General features: G+C 42.0%; 2 protein-coding genes and 1 long non-coding RNA gene across 3 annotated transcripts in view; 2 read left to right on the top strand and 1 right to left on the bottom strand.

Moving 5' to 3' along the window:
- Positions 1–7,864, top strand: part of fbxo41 (F-box protein 41) — a 26,947-nt gene extending 19,083 nt beyond the window's left edge. Inside the window, exons 6-14 of the mRNA XM_025058795.1 lie at positions 1,679–2,077; positions 3,570–3,805; positions 3,905–4,020; positions 4,758–4,910; positions 5,031–5,126; positions 5,678–5,796; positions 6,192–6,350; positions 6,439–6,554; positions 7,521–7,864. Of these exons, the coding sequence (XP_024914563.1) occupies positions 1,679–2,077; positions 3,570–3,805; positions 3,905–4,020; positions 4,758–4,910; positions 5,031–5,126; positions 5,678–5,796; positions 6,192–6,350; positions 6,439–6,554; positions 7,521–7,583 (1,457 nt within the window). The 3' untranslated portion in view covers positions 7,584–7,864. The remainder of the gene's footprint in view (positions 1–1,678; positions 2,078–3,569; positions 3,806–3,904; positions 4,021–4,757; positions 4,911–5,030; positions 5,127–5,677; positions 5,797–6,191; positions 6,351–6,438; positions 6,555–7,520) is intronic.
- A 4,940-nt stretch (positions 7,865–12,804) lies between these two features.
- Positions 12,805–14,362, top strand: LOC112487506 (uncharacterized). Its single transcript, XR_003050654.1, has 2 exons — positions 12,805–13,029; positions 13,197–14,362. It is a non-coding gene; the product is annotated as an uncharacterized LOC112487506 (long non-coding RNA).
- Positions 14,243–21,107, bottom strand: part of smox (spermine oxidase) — a 9,940-nt gene continuing 3,075 nt past the window's right edge. Inside the window, exons 2-7 of the mRNA XM_008316726.3 lie at positions 20,196–20,430; positions 19,820–20,046; positions 18,198–18,374; positions 17,196–17,922; positions 16,587–16,747; positions 14,243–14,771 (exon numbers count right to left, since the gene is read on the bottom strand). Of these exons, the coding sequence (XP_008314948.1) occupies positions 14,619–14,771; positions 16,587–16,747; positions 17,196–17,922; positions 18,198–18,374; positions 19,820–20,046; positions 20,196–20,403 (1,653 nt within the window). The 5' untranslated portion in view covers positions 20,404–20,430 and the 3' untranslated portion in view covers positions 14,243–14,618. The remainder of the gene's footprint in view (positions 14,772–16,586; positions 16,748–17,195; positions 17,923–18,197; positions 18,375–19,819; positions 20,047–20,195; positions 20,431–21,107) is intronic.

The following is a 21,107-nucleotide window of genomic DNA, read 5'->3' as shown; positions in this document are numbered from 1 at the left end:
CACAGTTCACCCGGAATCACACACTTTTGGTGCAGTGAAAGGTGAGATACTGGCTGCAGTGCTTTGGACCCTTCTTATTTCTTTAATGTTCTGTTCATTCTTGGTTCTCTTTAAACTGAAACTGGAGAAATGTAAATGTAAGAACAAGATTTCATCCACATGGTTCAGAGTAATGTATTACTGGAAAATATTATTATATAAAAAATTTTGTTTAATTGTGTTTATTTCTGTCACTGCTTTATTTGCTTGTGCTACAAACTTTAATACAATTTTGTACATTTTTTAACTCATATTAAACCCATTTAGCCACTTTGTCATATTTTCTTTTTATGGTGTGGTTTTTGCTTAAGTTGTTGACAAGAACTTAATCGATGCTAATGTGTTTTTATTACACAGTAGATACAGTTTTTTCAATCTTCAATTTAAAGTCATTGGCTGCTCTGCTGTTCCTCTTAGGCCCCACCAGGGGGCACGGAGTAATTGCGGTGATGACGAAGGGCCAAACTGTGTAGATATGGAGGAGGAGGTGAGGAGGCTGTACAATAATCCTAGCTACAGAAGAGGGGCAACGGAGGAAAATTTTGTGAACCACAGGTTGAGAACCGCAGGTTGAGAACCACAGGTTGAGAACCACAGCCATCCACCATCATTCATTAATTCTATTTAATCAACATGATCACGTGTGTAATGCAGTAGTTGACGGCTCTGAGTCCCAGATTGGACCTCAGGTTGCGACAGCTCTATTTCTGTCTCTCTGCTGGTGATTCCTGACACATGGCAGCTCCGGAATATTCTGAGTAACACAACTGTCATCCCCAGTTGGTGTGTGACTGTGTTTTCTCATGTGACGTCACAGCTCAGCCATCAGGTCTTCCCCGCTGAGTCACGGCTGGTAGAAAATATACACACACACACACACACACGAACACGCACACACACACCTAGAGACAGAGTGAGTCTTCAAACTTTACACTAGAACTGTGTTCATTCAAACCTCAAGATGTCTAAATAATTTCACTTCCTTAAAGTTTCAGTGTCAACATTGAAGTTGAAGATTGAATGGAATCATTTTATTGACATGTTGTCATCAGTGGATATTTAAACATTATCAGATGATACAGAGGAGTTTGACGTTGGTAAAAAAAACCTTTAAAAAATATTTTTTTTGGGTTTGAACGACTCAACATCTTTGGGTTAACGTTCTTTTGGTTTTTCCGTCTGATCATCTGTAAATCTTGGCTTCAGGACTTTTCTGCAGTTTCCTTTTACTTTTTATTCCATTTGGCTCCGAATCCACGATGAGGGAAAAGGTTTGAGCAGCGAGAAGAAAGACAGAAGTGTCCTACTTTTTCAGACACTCATATGTGCAACTACTCATTAGCCCGGTGTATTTTTTTTTATTATTATTCCCTAAGTACTATTACAGTACATACAAACAAAGGCTCTGAAACCCATCTGCTCTCCTTCAACCAAACAACTCAGTGGGTTTTTCAAACCTCAAGATGTTTCTGGTGTTTTTTAAGATTTGGACACAATTCATATAATTTATAGCAAAAAAAAAAAAAATTAAAAATAATTATAATTAAATATTTCTTCAAGAAAAAAATCAGATATCAGGAAATAATTTAAAAAAAAAATAGATAAACAAATAACAGAGTACAGCTGTTTGTTTTACTGGGTTCCTCCGTCTGCTGCAGGGCGTCAGGGAGGATCAAGTCCGTGTCCCAGGGATCTGGCGGTTACGACAGTGACAGTGTGGAGATGCATCCCATGGACGACTGCCCCGAGGCTCAGTACTACCACATGCAGTGTCGGCTCAGCGAGGGCGGCTACGAGCGCTCGCCTGGATGTGGCTCGAGAAACTGGGGCCTCCGAAAACAGGCCATCCAAAACTGGCAGCGGCGGCCTTACCGCAACAGCACTGAGGGGGAGGAGGGGGACGTGTCGGACGTGGGCTCCAGGACAACGGAGTCTGAGGTGGAGATGTGGGAGCAGGAGAGGAGAGCCGTGGCCGAGGTCCAGCAGTCTGCCCCGCCTTATCACCACCACGGCAGGGCAGGATACCGACCAAACGTAGGTAAGGAACTCAAGGGTTCAACTCCTCAAACTGAACGTCCTGGACTGTCGTCCGTCGGTGGTTTAGACGCACTGACGCCAGGATTCACTGGATCAGAGTGTGTTTTTAACAGCTGTGACTCGACTGCCTGGATTCAGGTCAGATGGAGGTGTAGACACTGGAGCTCTGACTGAGGAACAGGAGAGTGGAGCTGATGGAGGACTGAGGAGGAAGAGGCCACAGCTATTATTACTATTATAGTATTATAGTGTCGTTTATACAGTGTAGTATTTAAACACAGATAACTACAATAGTTTATGTACAAATACACAGTGTACATACTGTACTGTTACAGATATATTGCCTACTTCTATACTGTTAGTGTATGTTATATTACAGAGACTTGGGTCAGGTACCACCATTGGCACACGCCCCATAGTTTGAGAACCAGCGTCCTATCTCTCCTGACATACCGTACAGTACCGTACTGTCATTTTCCCTGCGTTGCCTCATGTCACGCCGTTCTCCGGCCGACACTTCAACAGCCTCGAGCCGACGTAGACGGCCACTCTTTTCTTTCGCTCCACCACAGATTGCACGTCTGTCTGTTAACTTCCTGCTCTGCCAAATTCCCTAAACGCACTGCTGCTGTCGCTCTCCTTATTTCCTCCACCTGCTGTTGGTGTAACTGGGCCAGAGCCCTGTGTCACATTCACACCGTATCTGCTATAACTAACCCGTTTTCTCAACCTTTCCTCACGTAACACCCGACATGTTACTGCTGGTTCTCAGGCTCTGACGTCGATCTCCTTATTGGCTGACTCAGTGCCAGGCTCTATCAGATGGAACGTATCAACAGGCGCACAGTTTTCACACAACTTGGCTTCTTTAGTTCATTTTGCAGTCTTGAGCGTAGGTGGCGTGTGAGAGAAAGTGAAGGAGAGAACTAGACGATGGTTCATAGCCCTGATGGCATCGTGCAGACGCCGTCCAAGGCTAAAGATGAGTCATGGAGGAGCAGCTCTAGCTAAGGGTAGAAAAGTGGCTTCAGACTGATCACGGTCGTCAGCTAACGCTTCTCTGTTGGTGACACCGTGTGGCCAATCTGTTCACTGTGCTGGGAAACAATATCTGCAACAGACAGACATGAATGAAAAGGTTCAGAACGTCCTGATATGGTAACTTCTGATATCATACCTACTGATATGTTTATAGTAAAATGTTTTTAAATGTTTATTCGTCTCACAACGGGGAAAATTCAAACTGGGAGTTTCTGCAACTCAGACAAGCTGCCAGGGGAGGCGCAATTCATCATGTGGTTCCTCGGGGGCTTAAGCCCTGGACCTTCTGCGTGTAAGGCAGGCATAACAACCACTACACTATGGAACCACAGTTGGACAAATTGGTACCAATATTTCATGGGCCCATTGTGTCTTATCTGGTCCACGAACCATAGTTTGACTATGTCTGCTGTAAAGTGATAAAGTTGTTTTTTGTTTTTTTTCATCCCCAGGATGTTCAGAAGGCTACAGTAAACCATGTCGTCATGAAAAGAGCCCGTCCAAATCGAACGAGGTGATCAGTCCAGAGATCCTGAAGATGCGTGCAGCTCTCTTCTGTATCTTCACCTACCTGGACACCAAAACCCTGCTGAGGGCCGCGGAGGTCTGCCGCGACTGGAAGTTTGTGGCCCGTCACCCGGCTGTGTGGACCAGAGTGCTCCTGGAGAACGCTCGCATTTCTTCCAAGGTGAACACCCCCCTCCACCCCGCCCCCTCTCTCCCCCAGCTCAGTAGCATGCGGTCCATTCACTGTTGTCCTTCTCCTGACCCTGTGTTTCTGCCTCAGTTTCTCTGCACCCTGTCTCAGTGGTGCACGCAGACGCACTCGCTCATTCTGCAAAATCTCAAACCCAGACAACGAGGCAAGAAGGAAAGCAAGGAGGATTATCTCAAAAGCACACGGTGAGACGCCAATGAATCTGACTGTAGTTTCAGTGGTTCACCAGCAGGGTAGAAATATTTTATTTTACTTTTCAGCTCATGTCCAGACAATTTTATGACCGGCTGTCGATATTTGATTTTGATGTTAACTGAACCTTTTTGGCTAGTTGTATGCTTTGTTTAATTTTTTCTTTTAATTTTTTTTGTATAAATTTAAAATATTTTTGGTCTTATATTTAAAAAACTTTTTCCATATTTTGTGCTCTTTTATTTTTTGGTCAGTTTAATCTGTGCTTTGAAGTTCTAAAGTTTCTCACTTTTTTTATCACCTTTACTTTTACTTTACTTTTATGTGGAATTTGCTGTATTTTCTGTTGACCTTTTTTTTATTTCTCTCTCTTGATAAAAATAGTTCAGCACATCCGTATGAGACAGAGTTGCCCTTCACTTATTTCATATATTCCAATTGATCTGGATGAGTAACAACAAGTAAAGGAACAAATGGAATGAAATGTCCAGACATAAGACAGGTTTAGACCAAGAGACAGAGAGGTCCTGAAGATTGTCGTACTTCCTGCACTTGGAGGGACAGCGTATGTTTGAGCTCAAAGATGGTTTTCTATTATTTTTTGTGCATACACTACACGGGCCACGGACCTGGAACAGGGACATTTTGTTCTCTGCTCTAAAGTGCTTTAAGGAAGGACAGGAGAATTACTGTACTTTTCCTCTGACCTTCTCTCACATCTCCCTCTAAGTGGCTGCCTGGAGGAGGGTCTGGAGGCGCTCTTAAAGGCCACAGGAAGCAACCTGCTGATACTGAAGATTTCACACTGCCCCAACCTGCTGACCGACCGCTCGCTCTGGCTGGCGAGCTGCTACTGCCGAGCCCTGCAGGCGGTCACCTACAGGTGGAGAACTGACAGAGTTGTCAGCTGTTTTAGAATTAAAATGCAGATTCTTTTTTTATTATTATTGAAGAATTCAGTTTTCACGTAGGTTTATTTCATCTATTATTTGTTTTATTCCAGAAGTGCCACAGACCCTGTGGGCCAGGAGGTGATCTGGGCTCTCGGAGCAGGTTGTAGGGATATCATCTCCCTACAGGTGGCGCCTCTACACCCTTGGTAACGCACTAGGGATAAATCGCATCTCTACAACACAGCATGTGGTGTGACAGTTTTAGACAAGACCAGAAGGGAAATACACACTGAAGTACTACAGTACTACAAGCCTCAGTGAAAATCTAGCCATTTCCTGTTGTAGATGCTGTTCATTTCCTGTTCCCATTTTTCTCTGTGTCTGTCGTGTGCTTGACCTTGGATCGAATCAGAGTTGGTTTGATTTGTGCTGTAGTTTTCAGTAAAGCTGATAAGGTGGTTCACAACCAAAGGTACCAAAATGTTTTACTCCAAAACATTTATAAATCACACATTTCGCTGCAAAATAGCAACAGATTTTTTCTGAGCGACTTCAAAATGCTGTCTTTTATCGATTTTTAAATCTGTTGGGGGGAGTTTGTACTGTAACTTTGACAGGGGAACAGATGAAGCTGGTAAGAGGACTGGGTCTGGCCTTGAGGCTGAATGTTGCCCCCTTGTGTTCTATAACTATATAAATAATATAAAGCAGTTATTTTTTTTTTCTTTTTTCCTTTTCTCTGTTTCCGTTCTTTCAGTCAACAGCCGGCACGGTTCAGTAACAGATGTCTGCAGACTATTGGTAGATGTTGGCCGCACCTTCGTGCCCTTGGTGTGGGAGGAGCTGGATGTGGCATACAGGGTTTGGCCTCACTGGGTAAATTTTTGTTAATTTGTTAAAATAAATTATTATGGAAGATGTGACAGCACTGTTTCTTTGCTTGAAGAAAAAATAACCTCATAAAAACAGCAAAAATAATTGATATATTTAGTTCAACAAAATCGTCTTTTTAACGAGCTGTATCGACAGCACTGTTTCTTTGCTTAAAGAAAGATAACCTCATAAAAACAGCAAAAAAAAATTGATATATTTAGTTTAACAAAATCGTCTTTTTAACGAGCTGTAAAATGTTAATGAGTAAAATGTTGTTTTGGATTTTTTTTTTTAATTATTGTTATTCTTCATGTCTAACGACTTGACTCAAAATTATTATTATTCTTCATGTCTAACGACTTGACTCTTTATTTCCTCTCGTGATTAAAAAACCCCAGCGAGGAACTGCATGCGTCTGCAGGTGCTGGAGTTGGACCATGTGAGTGAAATCAACCAGGAGGTGGCAGCAGAGGTTTGCAGAGAAGGTCTGAAGGGTCTGGAGATGCTGGTGCTGACGTCAACACCAGTCACCCCGAAAGCCTTGCTCCACTTTAACAGTGGGTGGACTCAACTGTCAACACTGATTCGCATTTTTTAAATTTTATTTGAAGTGAATTCCCACTGGTTCTCCCTCCACTCCTGCAGGTGTTTGTCGTAACCTGAAGTCCATCGTGGTTCAGATCGGTATCGAGGACTACTTTGAAGACCCCAACAGTCCTGAAGCCAGAAAACTGTTTGATGAGATGGTGAACAAGCTGCAGGTGAAGTCACACTCGGTCACACCGAAATTTAAAACAACAAACATGGGAGGGAACTCTGACCTTTTGACCTCTGACCTTACATTTATATTGTTGTGTTAAGACCAAAATCACATAAATCTGTCCTCCTATTGGCGATCACATATAATAGTTCTATGTTTTATATAGTTCACCAGCCATTTAACAATCTTAATGGGGGAAAAAATAATAAAAATAATGTAACCGTTGACTCATTAGTAACTGATTGATTAGGTGATTAATCCATGTCCAGTCAGCTCAGCGCTGCAGCCCGGTTAATCACCATCACTTCTCTGCCAGTATCTGATTTTTTTTATTATTATTATTTTTAGGCTGCGGATCCTCTGAGTTTCTGCTCTAGAATATTTACGTGACTAACGGCTGAGCTCATTGTTACAAAGAGTTTAAGTTTAAGCATTTATTTTTATTCAGCGTTCACGCTGTGAACATGACTCACTTTTAAAGTCCCTGTAGAAGCGGATGGAAACTCTGCTGCTGCTGCTGCTGCTGCTGCTGCTGCTGCTGCTGCTGCTTCACTCTCACTCCAGCAGGGGCTCAGGTCATTCTCTGAGATGACCAAACAAACAGAAGATTAAAATAAAAAACACTGCAGGGCCTGATGTTTGTTTTGTTGAGTCACTACAGGACTCAGTTCTCAGTGTCTCACAGCAGTTAGGTAACTGTGAGGATTTAAATGTATATTTTTATCTCTACCTTAGAGCGAGTCTACACATCGATCGTGAATTAACTGCCGGTGTTTTCCCGGGTTGGTAAAACTCTGCCTGTGTTGCTACCGACTGTAGCGTCTTTATCTTGAAACGCAGCTATACCTCAGACTACATCTGCCCACGTAGGGGTTCTCCACGCCCAGCCTGACATGTTGGTGTTTTCTTTTCAGGGAAATGCAAAAACATTCAATTAAACTCACATTTTTCTCGTCTTTTCTTACAGGCTCTGAAAAAGAGACCTGGTTTCTCCAAAATCCTGCACGTGAAAGCAGACAGTATCTGCTAACGTCTTTGGTCCAGACTCTTGACGTCGCGGTGAGCTGCCATCTTGGATCATTTAGACTCTTAAAAAACAGTCCAGCTGGGTTTTTTGTTTCAGCTCAGAAAGTTGGGGGCGGCATACATAAACCAGGCGGCCACGATAATGAACCAGGACCAGAACTCAATCTGCATACTCATCAAGTCTAAATTAAAAACAGAAAAATAATCAGAAATGTATTTACCAACCCTGACCGTGTACCTGAGAAATCAACAGATTTCAACAGACTCAAAAAAAAAAAAACCCCAGACATGATGTTTTTCTTCAACCCTGTTCTCTTTTACCAACAAAGATGCATCGGGTCATTGCACAAGGCCAGAACACCGTTTCCTCCGACACCTGACGTCAGCCAAACAGCTCTGACACCAACAGCCTGCATCTGTCAAACGCTTGGTCCTCAGAACCCCAGTAGAGTTTCAGCAACGCATATAATGGTGACAAGTGGCTGGCGTAGGGAATCAAACCTGCTTTTTGTGGGCACGGGTCTTGACGCCGGAGTTTTATGTTGGGAGTAAATACACGAGCTGAGAATAATCGGCGTTGGAACAGCCTGTCCTGCACAACCGTACAGTGAGATGTAACCGTGGACGGCTGGTCACCGCTTCCAAACATGCTGCATCATTTGCAAACGTAGCGCAGGAAAGTGGGTTGAAAAGCAAGAATACAGACCCGGACAAGTCACAGATGCGTCCCGTCTCTTCTACAACCCTCAGCTTCCATGTGTCCAGGTTTATATCACAGAATTGGACGCACCGTTGTGTCATGTGTCTGAAAGAGTCAGATGCAGCACTGGGGACGTGTCCGTCGTTCACCTCTTCCAGAAAAACCTAGTGCCACTTGAAACGGTGTGTGTGTGTGTGTGTGTGTGTGTGTGTTGTCATGTGAGCGTCATCTCCAATGTGCCATTAACAGGGAAAGATCAAAAGCCCGACGGAAGCAGGAAGCTCGAACTGACGCTGAGGTTGAACTCAAAGTTACACTGTTTATTTATAATAATTTTGTTTTCATACTCTATAACCTGAACAGTGCCATTCGTTGTCCAGTTGGAGCTTTTGTACCATTCGTATGTGTGTTTATCGGTACATGTTCTTTGGCTCCCTCTGCTGGTGCTTTTAGGCACCTACACAGCCCTCATTTGGCCCAAGGAATCTGAAGTGACACTGGAAACTAAAAAAAACCAAAAACATTTAACTCATTCAACTATTCTTTCCACTGTCAGCTTTAAATTAAATTAGCACAACAACTGAGTTTGACGTACAATGCAGGAATGAACAAGATGTATAAGCAGCAATACTTACGTGCTGAATCACAGTGTGCTGACCTTTACTGTTTGGAGTCGTACCCCCGTCATCTGTGACCGCTGGTAGCTTTGTCAATACTGACAAAAAACAAAACATTAAGTATGTAGTAAACAAGATTTTAAAGGTAAAGTATGCAGAAATTTGCATTTGTTGTTTTCTAAAAACAGATGCTGCAGTTTTCTTTACCTTTACCTCCTACAGAGGGTGCTAAAAATCTATTAGGAATAACTTGGTCCAGTTTGGTTCACTCCTGCAGAGGGTGCTAAAAATCTACTAGGAATAACTTGGTCCAGTTTGGTTCAGTGTGCTGGTACATCCATGTTTAAAATAAATATAATACTATGAAATGTAACTTCTAATTTAGTCTAATAATTTTTGGATAAGAAAAACTATTTTATTTTTGGCTATTTTGTGCTTGTTTACTGCATATATGAATATCTTGATAGATGTTTCTGACCGAGTTGTTAACTACAGTAGAACAGGTCCAATTACTGTACTAACCTTGTGGAAACTTGTGGTTTAATTTAGCTTTTGGCAGCACAAACGCTTATGCTTTTGCTTATGATTTGCAATACTGCCACCTCCTTGGTCACTATCAGCAGAATTACCTGCAGTTAATACGCAGCCCAATGATAGGCACTAAATTGGTAAACCTGGTTAATTTTTCGAGTCTCTCCTGCGTACTCTACCTTTAAATCTCAGTGTTCCCTTTTGAAAATGCAGTGCTAAATAGTCAGAGTGCTCCTTTAAAAGCAGACCCTCAGAAATCATGCACAGTGTTTGTGAAATGAAGGACGCAGCAGGGACAGGATGACCTCTGCTGTCCGGGGACATGTTAACAAGTGGCTCATGTTACCCTGCACACCTCAACTGTTTATTCACCACAAATCAGAATTCATGAGAGCGCGGTGCATCTGAGTGAGGTGACGTTTCCATGAATACTGAGCGGCTGGTTGTCACGTCAGCTCCCAGTCTGGGAGCAGTCGCTGGAGATGAATGAGTTTTCATAGAAATGTTCGAGGATGATACTTGAAAACAGTGGTGGTCGAGCATTTCCCTGTCCTGCTCCTGTTCAGCACATTATTATTATTATTATTATTTGTATTACTCTACACGTGGGGGGGGGGGGAAAAAAAATCCCCGGGGGACAGTGGCAAAGGTGTAAAAACAAATAAGACTAGAAGCACTTGTTGATTTTAAGTTATAGACAATCCTGCCTTCGCTCTCAGCTACTCTGTACATGTTTGTAAAAATAAGAAAAAAGAGGACCAACATTTGATGTTATATATGTATATATATATTTGAGTATATATATATATATACATATATTATAAAGGTCATTAATATAAGTGGACACAGTGGAAGTTTGCAGAACTTCCGTCTGTCGGCTGTTTTTCTTTCTCCAAAGGTGAATGAAGGAATTATAGAGAATTATATTATGTATACCAGTAGTGTTGAACATTGAAGTTGTGTACTAGATCCTTTATATTAACTGTGCATTTGAGTCATATAGAGATGGAAATTATTTAAGAGGATAAAGATGATTATTCAGCTATTTATTTCTATATAAAAAAAGAGCTATGTGTATAATGTTGGCATGTTTGTGTTCAAGCATCAATCATTCAGTTGCCTTCTTAACTGTTCTGCTACTGTGGCAAGAAAATACTAGATGTTTAAAAGAGCTTTGAATGCCTGCAGGTTTATAATGTTTCTCTTTATTTGACGCCGTCTGTTGTTGCACTAGTGAGAAAAAAGAAAAAGAATAATTCAGATGTTTATTATGAAAGTGTTGTTTTTAATGTTTCGCTATTTCTCAGTATTTGACAAAATATGCACTTTTTTCCTGAACACTTTTATCGGCCCTGTCGGTCATCGATACTTTTATTCTGTGAGCGGGATACCTGGCGACATCTACTGGTGAAGTAGGAAAAATTAACTTTACACCTCAACGTTAAGATTTTTCAAGGGTGTGATTTTTGGAGAACGTATCAGTGACATACACTTATTAGTCACTTCATTAGGTGTAACTCAGTCCAAACCATCTTCAAATGAACATCAAATCCACATTGAAGTTAAAAGCGAAGACGTTGTCATGACGACCAGCTGATGCTCCAACAAGGCCGCAAGAAAGGTGATCCCAGGGCTCTTAAACCGGGGCTGAGACGCTGGTTTGACTATTTCAAAAACTACTGATTCAGTCAGACCTTTCATCACACCAAAAAATATATCTGTATATGAAGCAGAGGTTCCTGGTTGACACCAAAGAAGGAAGCTGAAGAAGAAGAAGAAGAAGAAACGACCAAAGTCTGGAGTCAGTGAAAGGAAACAACACTAAGGGTGGAGTGCACACAGGCTGCACTGTGATTGGACAGTAGAAGAATGACAAAAAAGAACCTAATCATCTAAAGAGTCAGGATCACTGCGGTCCATCCTATTTCCTGCTTCAGGCCCACAGTCCACGTCCAGAAGGTGGATCACTGCGGTCATCCATCCTATTTCCTGTTTCAGGCCCACAGTCCACGTCCAGAAGGAGTTTTTTCTTGGCCCACTTTGGATTCTTTGGTACAAACTGGACATGGTCAAATGCCTCGACCTGCCTGAGAATTGTTGGTGACACCTTCTGTGACATCACCTGACGGCTACTCCACGAGCATAACAGTGCACTTAAAACCACTACCTTGACGACAACATCTCACCAAACCACTGCATGGATGTGCAGCCAGCAGAAGATCTAACCCGGTATTCACATACTCTCCCTAATGAAGTGGCCACTGAGTGTATACTGTGTTTACCACCTTAACTGGTAACTTACAAATACTGAGTTTTTTTTTGTTTTGTTTTTTTTTGGAAGTTCTCCGTCAGTATGACCTTGTTCTCGGCCTCGTATCTGTTATTTATTCATGCGTGATGTTGCTCCTAACAGTAACACCTCGGCTGTGTTGTGAACATGGACCTGCTGGAGAGGTTTCAGATCCTGTGTGAACTCTGGAGCCGGGGATCTTGGCATGTTTTCACATGCGTTTCTAATCTCTGCCCGGGCCCCCCTCGTGCGGGATCATGTGACTTTCTTATTAATTTATTGACTCAGTCTGAAGCACCGCTCCTCGTGAAACGCTGCGTTTCATTTGCACAACTTGATTGGTTGGTTCTACATCTGTTGTTTATGAATGGTTTGACTTCAGTCCATTCATATACATTACCTCAACCCTGACCTGGGTGACTACATGTGCAGTCTGTCATCTTCTCATCTTCGATGACCATCCTTACATATATGTGTTGTTGAAGCTTCATCCTGGTTACAACAAAATGACGACATCCCCGAAGATGAACAGCCTTGACTGCAATTAATGGAAATTCTTTGCTACTTATTTTCACCCATTTGTTGTCATCAATAAAATTGATTTAAATGAATCTAATTGGCACAAGTGGTTTTTAAACATTCGGTGCATAATTGTTTTGTTGTTGTTTTTGTTTTTTTAAATCAGCCCAGCGGTGAGGACTGTTGTCGACAGGACAAAGGTGACAAGGTAGTGTCCTAGGTAGTGTCCTAGCTCAGTCTCCTCGTCTGTTAGTTCGGAGTTTGCATGTTGTTTTTCTTCATAGTTGAAAACACATGCAAATGTTGGAGTGAAGCCAACTGTACACTAACCTAACAGACCTAACAGTTTCAGATCAATATACCAGGCTTGGGGTGAAAAGTGTCCCTACTAGGACGGTAAGGAGTCACTCAGTTTTATTTTTTATTATTATATATTATATTAATTGTATTTATGTATGTATACATGTACATATATACTTTTATATATATATATATATATTCTCCTTTTCCATCCTCATAATCAGTGTTTTCTCATTCATCAGCATTCTGTTCCCAACCTCCCAGAAGACCTTTCCTCAGTCCCCGCTGCAGCCTCACGTGTTCCTGACTTGTGCTGCACTCTGGGAATCTGGCCAGGACTTTGTCCCCATCTTTCCCCTTCGTGCTCTGTAAATGTGTGAGTGAGGAAGAAGGAGGGGGAGGAAGAGGAGGAGGACGTCAGCACTGGAGCCCAATGAGTCACATTGTTCCTCATTCCAACAAATTTGATGAATCAACTTCACTGAAAGCTGAGGTGAAGTCACATCTGAGTCAAAGTTGATTCAGTCAAATACAACATCATATGCACCAAAAAAAGGAAGATTTAGAGCGTGTGCTCGAAATGAATCATCGGCTCTGACCACTTGTTCACTCATTCATTCATTCATTCATCTTCTTCCACTTTATTCCTTTTTTTTCCAGGGTTGCTGGACTGGAACTGGAGCTGGTGTCACACTGACGCCACACCCTGGACGGTTTGGATAAACCCAAAGACTTCCATTCAAATCACCTCACTGTGAACACACCAACTGCCTCAGGTCCAGCTTGCCTTTTTTTTACATTGTTTTGTAAGATTACCCACAATGCAAATCTCTCAAAATCCCATAGGCAAAGAGAGGTTTGTGGCTCGGAAGTAGATTAGAATAAAAACAAACAAAAATAATAGAGAAGGAGTTTTCCTTTAGGACTGAGCTTGTTGTAAATTAATGGATGAAATTTAGATCTGTTACTAAATCTACAAATGTAGCTACAAATGTGCTCATTATGAACGTACTTTAACTACAGTTTAACATTTTCATCAAATATACCAAAGTTCATGCTGGTGTCAGATTAGTTTCCGTTTGTGTAGATCGTACTCTGACCGTTACTGCCTGCCATAGTCCAGTACACAGACTTGGGCCTGTTTTACAGTGCACAATAATAAATTAATAATAAACCTCCTGGTGCTGCAGGAGCTCGCTTTAATAGAACACATCGGAAAACACAAAGGTATTGAAATTCAGGTCATGTTTAAATTAGTAGAAAATTAATTTTCTCCCAAAGGGAAACAAATACAGATGGACAGTTCTTAGCCAGCAGGGTCTCCACCTGATACTGGAGACCCCTAGTGACCCCGCCCCCTTTTTTCCCATTGGTCTGTTTTTTTTTTCATGGTCGGATTCTGTTTCTACCTGATAAAGAGGATTAAAATTGTTGCCCAATAGAGGTGGAAACTAAATCCTGGTCTGTTTCAGCACCGTCTGTCATTTTGGCACAGCATCAGTGGCAATGTTCTGTTTTGGTTTTTTTGTCTTTTTTTTACATCATGTGGAATCACTCGTACTGTGAATTGGAAATTTGTTTTTGCTTTTCATATCTTCATGAAACTCTGGTTTGCTGATGAGAAACTTTTGTTTTAGGATTCTTCTTCTTCAAAAACAAATATAGAAATATAGTAAAATAGACCGTGTGTTCCAGGATGATTGTTGAGGATATGCATTTATTTTTGTTAAAACTTTGAGAATGTAAAGTTGTAAAGTTACAGGAAGGCACTTATGAAAACAAGTTAAATTATAGCAATTGTAATAAACATTAAATAAGTGATTGAAAAAAAAACATCATAAGTGTAAAAGACTGACATGAAATCACAGCATCATTGGCACCTCAAGAACTGTACGTTCCATATACGTAGTTTAGATTAACTTCATCTACAGTACAATACTTTTTTTTTTTAAATATAACAATGCCCAGTACTTTTGGCAGTATAAGATAAATCATCAAGATTAAAATTAAAATCTGCAGTTTAACATTATTTCTAGGTTAATTATCATCGCACTTGATGGTAAATCAGAGGTCTGTTCTGAATCACATGTTAGGCTTAGTGGTTTGAGCTCTGTGCAGGTCCTGGTACATCTCTACCAGGCGTGTGGCTTCTCTCTCGCCTGACAGCAAAGCACCATGGGTAGTGGAATAGTATTTTCTGTGTGTGGCCTCTCCAGCAAACAGGACCTGCAGAGGCTGAGGATGAAGCAAAACTCAGGTTAAAAACAAGATCCATCAATGCCTGCGTGACATATTTTTATTTTTGGCCTATTGTGCTCAAATGTCTTTCTTCTATTTCCATCACTGTTTCTCTTGTTAGCGCTCCACATGCAGCAGCCTGCACTGGTTTTCCTGGAGGCTGAACACTGTCTGTTTGACAGGATTGAAGGCCAGCAGCAGAGGGGTCGTGCTGTTCCTTCAGAGGTGTCAAGTGAGCATAACACCACCTCAACTCACACCCCCCTCCCCAAAATCCGTCCCCCCCAGTCTCCCCTCTTCACCCAGATGGCGTCAGGTTGCATGATTGAGACTGTGGGCCAGGAGTCAGCCTTCCTTACCCCCTGACACCAGCTGTATTTACTCTGCCGGAGCTGGGGTGTGACATGGAAGTGATGACACTGTCACATTAGCCACATGCTCTCACAGTGCTTCAGGGATTGTAAACAACTCAGAGTGTAGTATTTTCACCAAAGGTACATTAAAATATGTACATTTAGCAACATCAGTTTGTGATTTTAGATGTTACAGTTCTTATTTTCATTGATTTATCATGAGGGAGAATATAAGAAAGACTTCAGTTCATTGATTTATAATGAGGGAGAATATAAGAAAGACTTCAGTTTGGCCCAAATTGAGTGTGTGCTAATATGAGGAGAAAGAAAAACCACAGCGATTCAACAAAGTGCCATCCATAAAGTAGCTCTACTCCTACTGTAAATACAATTACAGCTAATTCTATGCAATTAAAACAACATATCTTCTAATCTAATTCATGGAAATCACTTAAACTTAAGTAATTTTAAGCAGCAGTGTTGCCTTAATGAGGCAGCATTAGTAAAATGCCAAACTGTTTTCCTAAGAGCAGGTTCTTCTGTTTGGTCAAAGTAGTTTGAAAAAAAATCCAGTCTTTCCTACAGACGCAAGAGATAAAAAAAAACAGTAAAAACTCTTTTGTTTGTAACACGGTGAAACATTCTTATCGAGATTTAGGCGAAATACATTGTCTCTTTGTCGAGCGTCGAGACCTTCGGTTTACGGCGTGGTCACATTTTTACCAATCATCACAAACGTGTAATGTTGTGTCTCATTTGAATTTGTCCAAATGGTGATGTGTGGTGCACACTTGTTGAATCAGAAAATTGAGCAGTTTCTACTCTGGAGGGCAGGAGAAGAAACTGTGCATCTTATGTAACAGCTTTAGGCTCGGGTTCTGTTGGACACGAAACCCTTTGAAAGGCCTGGTTTGTTCTCCCTCTGACTAACTGCTTTCAGTTTGATAGAGAAGGAGGTCACTGCAGCCAAAGCTTTCAGAGTCGATCGCCACTGACAAAGATTTTTAACGGCATGGTTTGTTTGAACTGTTTAGGCCCTGATCACTACATTTTCAGTCTGGATTTTCACTCAAACCCAAGTCATGAGGTCCAGGGAATTCTTAACTGTTTTATTCCCTTTATTTTTCACTACTATATTCTTCCAGGGTCACAAGTGACTGGTGCGAATCCCAGGGCAAGGACTGTCTACAAACTGGACTTTTCCCATGGCCACATTGGAGACAAACAACCATTTACATTCATGCCTGCGGTCTGTTAAGAGTGAATAATTAACCAGGTACCGGGAGAGAACCCACACACACATGGTGAGAACATTCAAACTTCAATCACACTCACCCAACCTAACTACTGTAACCCAACTGTTTGTTTACTTGTATATGAACTGCACCACCCTCATTTACTTCCCTGCCACTCCTGACATTTATTGCCATTGTGTCCCTATTGTAGTATGTTCTCATACCGGAGCCTTGGTGCTGTTTGCATAGGGCAGTGGCATGGCCAGTCTCTCGCGGTCCTCACCACTGGAGCCCACGCTGGTGAAGGAGTAGGAGCCCAGGATGTATGGATTGCTGCCCCATGACGAGCGCAGGACACGTCGGGGCTTTGGAATGTCGGGAATCCCTGTGGATGGATAAACACGCAGTGAGTAAATGGATGAAGTACGACATACTTCAATTACATAAATCGTCTCAAATAACAGAGTGAAAAGCAAAAACAATCTATAAATATCGTCACATATGTCAGTGGGAATGTAAATGGGGGCGGGGGGGGCTGCATAATGATGTCATTTCAACATACCGTACGGCGTTGTCATACAATCTAACCTTAACCTTAAGAAACCCTAACTCCTTAAAAGACATGAATTGTGTAAAAGCAAAAGAGTTGAGTTAATGTGTCTATTGAAACATTCAAAATAATGCGAGGAAGTGCTACTTAAACTGAGTAGCCTTATGTTGGAAAACCAGAAACAGTGTTTTTAATTGAAAAGCTCTGCTCACTTTCTGTTCAGCTGACATTTACTGTAACCCAGTACTTCTGTACTGTCCAGTTCATTTATGTCAACACTAACCTGTAAACCGGCGAAGCAACTCAGTGCAGGTCTCTGCCACTGTTTCGTCGTCGCAGCACTCCATGTACAGCGCCTCCTGGCCACAGATCCATCCACTCAACATGTGGCCGTAGCGCTCGGGGGGGTAGAGGACGTCAAAGCTGCAGATCTTCTTGTACCAGAGCTCCTCAGGGTAGACTGGCTGCTCCAGCTCGGCCTCATCTTCCCACACACACTGGATACTGTTGCACTCTGGGCTCCAGAAAGGCTCTTCAAACTCTAGAAAGATCTTGTCAGTTGTGCTGATGCCCAGCTTCTCAATGGCAAACTTCTTGTCGTCAGGTAGGGACGGGGAGAACATGGTTTCCTGGTTCTGCTTCAGTACGCCCAGAGAGGATGTCACGATGACGTGGTCGGCGGCGATCCACTCCTTGTCTTCGCACTCCACGTAAATAGGGCGGTGAGGTCTGTGGTCAGGCTGGCAGGTGCAGTTGTTTGCATTGTGGTTGTTGTATTGGACGGTGTCGACGATCACATCCTGACGCTGCGCCGAGACGTTCCAGTGGATGCAGCGAACTGGTTGGTTAAGGCAGATGGTGCTGGACGGGATGTCATGGGCCAGGAGTTTGACGATCTTCATGAAGCCGTCAGGAATGACAAAGTGTGCACCCGGAATCTCCGCCCACTCTCCAAACTCACTCAGAGAGACCTCGTCCATACTGGCAGAGCTGCTTTCACAACTCTCCACCTGAGATGGGAACATAATTTGGTTAGACCAGTCATGGGCAAACTTTTTGACTAGCTGGCCACAATTGGTCCTAAAATTGAACAGGGGGGCCAAGTCAGGACAGATAGATGGAGAGTTTGTATGAACAAAGATAAATGACATATAAAACTCATGCATAAAGGTTAATCTAATCTAATCATTTCAGTATTAATTGTCGGTTACTCTGTAAAGCTGATTATAACAGAAAATACTTTACAAAAATCTAACATGTCCATTTCAGTGTCACGTACACACACCTTGAAGTACTGTTGCAACATGGAGCGTTTGAGCAATGCGACACCACTGTCATTGTCATCAAACTTGAGATTGAGCCTTTCGTACATCTCCTTCCGTGTGAAGATGCCGACACTGTTCTTGCTTTCAGGACAAACCGGCTTTCCGTTCTGGAAAAATTCCTGAGTCAACTCAAACACCTAAATGTAGGTGGAAGAAGAAGAAGAGAAAGTACAAGCAGGGGGGGGAAAAAAAGAGGAAACAAAGAAATCATTTATTTCAGTTCAGGGCAGAGTTCTGTGGCTGGCGTCTAAAAGTGACAAATGAATGAGGGGAAAAGCTAATCCTGTGAAGTCACACATGACAAGTTAACGTTCACATTCTTTTTTTTCTCTAGCTTTATTCCATATACAGCATGTAACACGGGTTAACCCCGACCTGGTTGATGGATAACAGGATGTACTGAAGAGCTGAGCGCTGGATAAATGGTTTGTTAAAGTCAGCACGCTTTAGTGGTCAATTCACTGGACCACCTCCAGGCAACGGGTTTGAATAATGATGCTCGTTTGAAGGGTCAGTACATTACATGAGAAATAGAACATTCATGAAGCTAAGACATTTTTAAAGGAGATGTGCTGGACTAGGGCTAAAAAGAAATCAATGAAAAATTATATAAAATGCGCACAGATTAAAATATATACATTGAAGTAAAATAAAACAATACAAATAATAGAATGTAAAAACCAGTTATTGTATACAATTTTTTAATCATATTAACCTAAATAGTTGCGCTTACATTTAGTAGGTTAGTAAATTCCAAATTATATATGTACTGTATAGGCCACAAATTCCAAAGTCAATGCAAGAACATTCTGTTCCATTGCAGCCCAGAGGGAACATTTAACAAACTGCAGATGAATACGCATTTATTGATGACGTTATTCTGTTGCTTTGCATTTTCTCTTAGTTGCGCTTACATTTAGTAGGTTAGTAAATTCCAAATTATATATGTACTGTATAGGCCACAAATTCCAAAGTCAATGCAAGAACATTCTGTTCCATTGCAGCCCAGAGGGAACATTTAACAAACTGCAGGTGTTCTGTAGAATACGCATTTATTGATGATGTTATTCTGTTGCTTTGCATTTTCTCTTTCTCCTACAGTTGGTTGTAGGTTGTAGTTGATTAGAGATCTGTCGTATAGCTGTACGGAGCAGACGTCACTCCTGTGAACTTTCTGCCGCTGCTCCTTTCTTCCTTCTGTGGTCTGGCCACCACTGGAATGTAGCCATGAGTTTATCCCTTAGAAATGATGAAAGTGCGCGTGCACAGATGATTCGGTATGCAAGGCATCTTTAGCAATAGACTTATTTCACCAAGGTGCGCTACAGATCGCCACAGGAAGTCATCTATGTGAGTACATTACACTAAACACAGTAAAACTATATATTTACCCTGGTGATGAATATACGTCTGAATATAATTATTGAACGCTCCTACATGAGAAACTGTTGACAGTAATCATTTCCCCCTGGGCATCAATCAAGTGTTTCAGATTCTGATTCTGGACACCATCGCATGTTTGTTTGTTTAACCAATACTCAGCTGCTGCAGCTGTGGCCCAATCCCGTTACTGTGTTTGTACCTTGTTGTACACGTCACTGAACTCCTCCACCAGGTCCTTGGGAATCCTTTTCCCACCACTGGTCTGGTAGTAAGGAACGCCATTCTTGGTGTACAGGCTGATGCGTCCCACACTCCTCTCCTCATCTGTGGTGTGTTGCAGCAGCCTGTTCTCCTCTGCCAGGTGATACACTGGGTTCCCATTGGCACCATGGATCCAGGTGGCTCCAAGCTCCAAAGTTGCTTTTCCTGCAAGAAAATTCAAATGAATAGTTTGAGTTAGAAAAAAAAGTTGCAGCAGTATATATCTAGGAGTTTTGAGTTAGAAAAAAAAAGAGTTGCAACAGTATATATCTAGGATATTTCTCCTTTAAAGAGATGGGGACACGCCCACTCACCGTGCTGAACGCTACAAACTCGTCCACCGATGTGGTCAGATGCCTCTAGAACGGTGACATCTGTGAAGCCGTTTTGCAGTAGGACCTTAGTTGCAGCGAGGCCTGCCAAGCCAGCGCCGATCACTACTATTCGAGGCTGCCGATGAGTGCGTATGCCGCTACTAAGAGGATCATCAGTACTGTCTGAAGAAATTTCACAACTTTGCATGCCGTCCAAGCTCCGCTTTGATGGAGACTGTGGGGAGAAAAAAAAGGCAGAAGAGAATGTAATTCTGTTTGGGCCACATAAAAGTCAGACCAATGCTCAAAGACAGTATGTGATATTAACAGTAACTAGTTCATGCAGGTATCAGTCCTTTGTTCACAAACTGACTCTTGTCCTGCAGAAACTCCAGTCTGGGCAGCAACCTTTTCAGACGTTTCTTTTTAACTCACTTGTTCCAGCTCCAGGAACTCCATTAGACCTGAATGTGCTGTTCGTTTCTGTGTACTGTGTTCAGGCTGAGCTACGACCTGAGTCACTGTTTCCTGTTACTCCCATGCTGCAATGAATGATATGTTTTTCCATTGAAGTCAAACCTGAGGTCATCAAAATGTACACTTAGTGTCAAATAATATATCAACCATGGCACTGAAGTTCTTTTGTATGCCTTTGAATGCACCACGATTCTTTTTTACAAATATTTGTTGAATATCAATCATACTTGTAACTACTTACTGTAATAATAATCAAATCCAATATAAATATTCAGCAGAAGGAAAAGATATAGAAAACCACTGAAACAGCTTGAAGAGAAAGAAGTGATGACTACACAAGTGACCCTGTTTCCCTGGTACACGAGGCTGCCTGCTCCGAATGTATGGACAGCTGTGTGTTTCATCAACACAGTGGGAGTGTATTCAGAGGAAATT

This window comes from Cynoglossus semilaevis, chromosome 9 (assembly GCF_000523025.1).
Source record: "Cynoglossus semilaevis isolate Cse_v1.0 chromosome 9, Cse_v1.0, whole genome shotgun sequence".
NCBI lineage: Eukaryota > Metazoa > Chordata > Actinopteri > Pleuronectiformes > Cynoglossidae > Cynoglossus > Cynoglossus semilaevis.
This window is presented reverse-complemented; position numbering and strand designations above follow the sequence as displayed.